Source organism: Telmatherina bonti (assembly GCF_933228915.1).
Source record: "Telmatherina bonti genome assembly, chromosome: 6".
Lineage (NCBI taxonomy): Eukaryota > Metazoa > Chordata > Actinopteri > Atheriniformes > Telmatherinidae > Telmatherina > Telmatherina bonti.
In genome coordinates this window covers 34,055,742-34,062,450 of record NC_136624.1, presented here as the reverse complement: position 1 = coordinate 34,062,450, position 6,709 = coordinate 34,055,742, and the positions used below count along the sequence as shown (strand labels likewise).

The 6,709-nt window shown below is 40.1% G+C and overlaps 1 protein-coding gene across 1 annotated transcript; it reads right to left on the bottom strand.

Annotated features, from left to right (window-relative positions):
- Positions 1–3,606: 3,606 nt before the first annotated feature.
- Positions 3,607–6,009, bottom strand: cnpy2 (canopy FGF signaling regulator 2). The gene is made up of 6 exons (XM_079241798.1): positions 5,931–6,009; positions 5,647–5,753; positions 5,433–5,548; positions 5,009–5,206; positions 4,802–4,898; positions 3,607–4,667 (listed from the first exon to the last, which is right to left on the bottom strand). The coding sequence occupies exons 2-6, from the start codon at positions 5,744–5,746 to the stop codon at positions 4,624–4,626; spliced, it is 555 nt and encodes a 184-aa protein (XP_079097924.1). The 5' UTR covers positions 5,747–5,753; positions 5,931–6,009; the 3' UTR covers positions 3,607–4,623.
- Positions 6,010–6,709: the final 700 nt, after the last annotated feature.

The window sequence follows — 6,709 nt, the reverse complement described above, 5'->3', positions numbered from 1 at the left end:
TGAAGGAACGTGCTGAAAGGATCCTTGGAATCTCTCTACTCGACAACATTGCCAAGCAGAAACCCAAAGACAAAGAGTCGGCGCTCGATTTATGTCCTGCAGAGCTGAGAGCAGAGGAGGGAGAGTCACAGAGTCACTTGGAGCTCTCCCAGATAGAAGACGCAGTGTGTCTGGAGACACATGAACATGGTGAAGATTTCGCTGCATCCCCCGAAGGCGTGGTAGATGCCTCTAAAGAGAAAGACTCTCCTTCCCAACTTGAAACAGACAAAGCATCCCCTGAAAGTGAAGTCACACAAGGTCCTCTGCTCCGATCCCCAAATGAAACATGTAAACACGAGTCTCAGCTTATTTGTGATATATCTTCTAAACCTCCTGACCTCTGTAATTCTTCACTTTCCCCTTTGGATTCAAAATTTCCTTGGAACATCTTTGAGTCAAGCATTGAGGGAGGCATTGATCCTGAGCTGGTTGAACTTACTAGCACTGTAAACCTCTCTTCTAACCCTGAGACTTTAGTCTTTTCTAGGGACCAGCTGTCATCTCCTCTTCCCTCTGGATCAACAGACTCGTTGTCCCTGTCTGCTCCTCATACAGAACATCTCCCAAGCCCTACTCCTCCTCTTGATTTAACGTTTCAACCTGCTAATGTGGAGTCTGGTGCCGAGGACGGGATTGAAGAGGGTAAAGCATCGTGTCTAACCATAAATGAGGTAACTTGTGAGTCTGTGGCCACAGACGTTACAGAGGACACAATATCACAGCAAAAAGCCAAATTTCACCATTCAGTTGAAGCTGCTTGTCCCACAGACAAGCAACAAACAAAAGACGCTGATAAGGATCCAGATGATGAAGAAGAACAAAGGCCTTTTAGAGACACAGATGTTTTGCCTCAGCAGCTTGAATTTGTCCAAACAGAATGTGATACATGTTTAGAGGAGAGCAATGTGAGTGATGAACAGACACCTATAGACACAAATGTGGATCCCACTGACTCCATGATACAGACAGCCAAAATGGATGAGAATGAAAGCAGTAATTTTTGCCAAAATGAAGCTATAATCCCTCAAAATCAAATCCACATTGGAATCTCACAAGATCCAAACACACAAACTGAATCCTCTCCTCTCCCTGCAGCTTCAGATTGTGAGGCGTCACTCTTGGATGAGCTCTCTTTCTCTGAGTTTCCATCTTTTCCTCTGGAGTCAGACACAGAATTTGGTTCTCTTTTGAATGAGAACCCGGACTGTCCTGCTGCTCCCAGCATTGCTGAAACTCACCTTCCTTCTCTTCAGCTGGACTGTTGTGAAGAAGCCAGTCACCTCTCGTTTGGCTCTCTCACCGATCCATCTCCTCTCCCCCAAGAGGAAAATCTTCCTCCTGGCTGCCCCGCTGCACACAAAGAAGAGCCTGAGTACCCAAAGTCACTTTGGGATGTGGTAAATCACATAAGGAAACACACAGCACCTGATTCCGAGAATGAAGAGGAGGATATGTGTGAGCTGTGGGATCCAGACAACGTAAGCGACAACTTGAGCTCTCCAGATGTGGCAGTGGACATGAGCTCTGACAAGCTAGTCTGTGATGAGGCAAAGCATGAAGATGTCTCAGAGGACAGTGTAGAAATGGGACACATGCAGCCGGATCAAAAAGAGCCCAAGGAACATGTTGATGAAGATACATTATCCTGCAGCAGCACCAGCAGCCACGGCTCCGAAGACACTGTTATAGAGGCAGATGAAGATGGGAGTGAGGAAACAACTCTTTGTGCCATGACAGAGAAGAATGAGAAGTTTGACACCAATGACAAAGAGCAATGCTGCCCTGTTGAAGTCAAAGATAAAACTTTGGTTGAAGAAAGTGAAGCTAAAGAAGAAGAAGCAGCAGCAGACACACGTATGTCTGGCCGGAGTGAGGAGTGTCCAGTGAAGGAGGAGAGGATATAACAACCAGGCCAGTGGAGGCGATGGGGATGGATTCCCTCTGAAATCGATCTTGTCTCAAATTTTATCAAATGTTGTGACTGAAAAGCTGGATGATTTGTAAATCAAGAGAACAAAACACCACTGGTCCAGCATTTAGCAACCACACTGCACCTGTACTGTTTAGTAAATGAATGGAAATCAATAACATCTTGTAGCAGTTTTTTACAACACTGATATATTTTCTAGTTATAGCAGGAGTGTCAAACTGCAGTCCACGAGGGCCACTTCCCCGCAGGTTTTTATTGTTTCCCTGTTCCAATAATTTCCCTGAGATTAATGAATCATTGTGAAGAAGAAACTATTTGATCCTTTGGACCAGGTAGACAAAGAAAACCTGCCGGAAAAGCTACCCTCGAGGACTGGAGTTTGAGATCAGGGTGGGCAACTCCGCAGTCCTGAGAGTGTTCAGTTTTCCTGCTGCAACACTCCTGATTTACATCAGACTTAATAAGCAGGCTGGAGCAGAACTGGACATTAAACTCTGTACCAGTCTGCTAATTAGCTTTTAATTTGAGTCAGGTGTGTTGCAGCGGGAAAACACTTGCACAACTGCAGCCCTCAAGGACCACAGGTGCCACCCTTCATATCGATTGAATAGCTGAAGGGTGAAAATAAGTGCTTATGAACAATATGGTCAAAGTTGTAATAGAGATGAAGGAATTTGACACGAGTGATCTGAAATATGCCAAACAGCCGTATTTATGTTTTAAAACTGTACTAGCTGTTGTTTGTAGAGAGCACAATGCTGTACACAACTGTGAAATAAAAATAGATGGGAATGTATTATTTCTATGGGTTTTGAAGTTGAAATATTTGTAGTAACAAAAAATAACCTGGTTATTGGTTTGTACTGTTTGTAAATAAACACCAGAATGCAATAAAATCCAAAAACCTTATTTTCTGTTTTTCTTCTTCTATGAAAATCACCTCATTTTTTGTCCATAACATCAAAACCCAACTATTTAAATTAAATGAAAACTGAGTAAAGCTTATGGGCAGAAGATAATCATCTAAAGAAAAACAGCTCTGCATCTAGCACCATGGTACTTTCTAGTTAATGATAAATAGTTTAAATGCACACTCAGTTGAACACTAATATATATTTTTAATGATCCTCCTACACTGTTACAATATATTTAAATTTATGCCTTTATCTTCACATTATTTTGCCAGAAATCAACAAAGATGCCAAATTAACAAACCTTGCAGCTCATTATCAGTCTGATACCAGATATTTAGCTGTATAAGAATGACAAAAGGCTTATAAAGCAAGTTTATGACTTGTTATAAAATTATATTTAATATGAACTTACTAGAATTGTATAAAAGGTTTGTTAACTACGGTGGTCTGTGATCTTCGACATTCAAATATACTGACCAGAGATGTTTCAGAGATGTGTGATTTAAGGCAGTTTAGCTGTAGCATGGCTATGAAATCATGGAAGTGACAAGGTGAAGTCAACTTGATGTTGTACCAATATAATCCAAAAACAGATCTGAAATTGTACAAAATTTATATAAAACAGGACATTTCAGGACAATGTTCATAAAACATTATTGTAATTTTTTCTACATAATTGACAACAGAAATACTACCTGATTTTTTAATGTTAACGCCACACAAAGACATGAAACATGCCACCTGGGTGCGTTACAAGGCTTGCTGTTACACCACACTCTGGTGGGGTTACACAAGATTTGTTTCACTGCCAGGTGATCTTAACTTTACATGGATCTCAATGAATATATCTAAACAAAAAAAACCTGATTTTACTTCCAAAAATAAAAATGAGAACTTTTTAGTGCCTGTCTGTAAACTAGATAAACACTAGAAGGGAAATGAAGGCAATAGAAGAACTAATTAAATTTAGGTGACTTACTTTATAACAGTAAAATATGCCTAATACACAGTTCAAGTGCAAGATTTACATGTACACACTTAGCTCAGTGCTCATCTGCCATTCAGAAGAAAAAAACATTATCTGTGAAACATCTGATGATGAAGGCACGCTAGTGTTTTCACAGCTGTGAAACTTAATTCCACATTTCTCATATACATTGCAGAATTTCAGCTGGACTTAAAGGAACATCCAAACAGAAACAATTTTGCACCACTTAATCCTGCAAATTTGGAACTAAATACGAGAGAGCTTTATAAAACTATCTTCAAAAGCTCCAGCTAAAAGCATACAATGGCATGGCATTGATTCATTGATACTAACTGACAGATATCTGCAGTTTTCATCGTACATGAATATGGACTAAAGTACGGACGATATCTATGCATTTAACCTGATGTTAGAAAGCCTAGCTCAACAGGGAAGTTTAATTTAACTTTGCCGTTTCACAGCTTCAATTTAATCCAATGGGGAACATTTAAAGCAAAAGACATGAGCCTTCACATAACAGACAGAATATGGACAAACATAACTTACAGTACATGAGCAGGTGACCAACAGGTAACACAACACTAAAAATGGTAACTTATTTTTAACTGCATATGGATTGTCATGTTTGTACATATTCTACTGAAGGATTTGTGTACATCTTGCATTACCACCCTGCCATAAATAGTTGAGGAGTGAAAACTAACAATATCACAGCACCAAATGTCTCCCTTTCTGCAGGTCAGAGGATTTTAGAGCTCATCATGGGGGATGTTTAGAGCGTGGTCACACAGGTCTAAAGAACACACAAAAACAGGAGAATATTTGATTACATTACAAAGCCACGGCAGAACATTACAAATTGTGTAAAAAAAAAAAAAATTTTTTTAAAAAAGCACTACAAGTATTGCAAGATGAGTTACATCGTACCTGTTCTCTTGCTGCAGAGTTTGTCTTTGACGTTATCCGTTTCATGAGCGAAGAACTCAATGATTTCATCTTCATGGTGTTCAACAATTGTCTCACACTAGACAAATAGTAAATAGTTAGAAAATAACCTGTTGACAAATTGAAAGTATTGTTTTGGACTTCTATAGAAGTCATTGTCAGAGAGCAACAAAGAAGATCTGAACTCACTGCATATTTTAAACTGGATGTAACTCTTGAGTCCAGCGAGGCCTCTGAGAGGTCCATGGCTTCACCAGTCCGAGACTTGACCCTGATGTAAGACTTCCTGTTTGTGGAAGGATCTGTGCGCTCACCATAGTCTTCCATCCTCTCACAAACACTTTCCATCAGCTCCAGAAGGTTTCCCTCCGAGCGAGCCAGGGGAATCTGGAGGCAGCCCACCAAAACGATCACTGAATACCTTCTAAACAACCTTTTTTGCTTTTGGCTACAGTGATAGCACTGATCCCTGAACCAGACTGTTTATATCTATTAAAGTTTAAACCCTGTTTTAAACAACATGTATTCATTAGGACAGCATTGGTTTAGGGGAGCAGCCTTCACAGTGGGATGGACAGATGTATACTACGTGGCTGGGGAGCTGCAGCCTCACCTCTCTGATGGACTGACTGCCGTCTGGATTGATCCTAAAGGACCCTGTCTGGATCATTTTCTTGGGATCTATCTGGGAGATAGCCCACTCCATCTCATCAACCAGAGCCCTGCAGGCTGAGGAAGCAGAAAAAGACAGAAACGTAAGAACATTTGTTGAGAGTGGGGAGACAACTGAATGAAGAAGACACACGCACACACACACAAACACACACCTCCGCATCTGACGTCCTGTCCTTGTCTGGCAGCCTGGCTGAAGCTCAGGAGGAGGCACACCACCACACACGACGCGATCAGGATAGTTGTTTCCCTCATTTTGCGTCTAAACGAAAATATTTCAGCACATTACAGGCTTGATACAGCAACTAGCAGCAGGTAGTAAGTTATCATCCAATAAACTCTCAGTCACAGTAGAACGCTAAATATGTATATTTTTTCACAAACAAGATGGACATGAAGATGCGAAAACACACTTTTGATAACTTCTCATTCAACTTACATGCCTCTGGCAGTGTTCCGGACACCAAACTTTACGCTTTTTCACGCCGCTCCACTGCATGTGGTGAAATGTGGTGACGTAGCAACGGGATGTGGAGCTCGAGGGATGCCCGGACAGCGACCCCACGTGGTCAGGAAGATTCCAGCAGCTCTGCTGTTACCATATGATGTCAATGGTTACCATGGCGATCCACGAAGGAAGCGTTGAACGATTCAATATTTACAGATATTTGATTGATCAACTCTCAAGTTTTAATCCGTCTTTTAATTGGTTTAACTTCTTATATAAAATATCTATTATTGCTATAAAATACATAAATATCGTTATTTAGAACTTTTTCCTGAAACTAATTAATTAGTAATAAAAATGATGTATCTTATCTTTTAATTGTTTTTATTCAGTTATTTATCTATACAACTGAGCAATTTATTGTATTTATCTGCAGACATACCTTTGTTAACTTACTGTTTAATTTGTTTGTGTACCTTGTATCTTATCTTGTCACCTAAACATGTTTGGCAACTTTATAATTCAATAAACTTGTTAAAGCATGTTAAGTTAATGATGCATCAGATTGCCAAAAGTCAGCTTTAATCAGCAGGTTATTACTTTTATGACACCTTAAAAAAAATTCTGTAGCAATCCAACTCATGCGACACATTGGCGGGCACAGGAGACACTGATTGTCTGCACAGAAATGATGATGTACGACAGGAGAAAAGCAGGACATCTGGTCAAAAGAAACATCTGGAATATTTTTATTTTCTTTTTAAAGAGAT

Bases quoted from the DNA above. Each gene is read 5' to 3' on its own strand.
- cnpy2 (XM_079241798.1), bottom strand. From the start codon at position 5,746: ATGAGGGAAACAACTATCCTGATCGCGTCGTGTGTGGTGGTGTGCCTC. The intron at 5,549-5,646 runs GTGTGTGTTTGT...CTGCTTCCTCAG, and splicing joins ACAGGACGTCAGATGCGGAG to CCTGCAGGGCTCTGGTTGAT. The intron at 4,899-5,008 runs GTGAGTTCAGAT...CTATTTGTCTAG, and splicing joins CATCCAGTTTAAAATATGCA to TGTGAGACAATTGTTGAACA.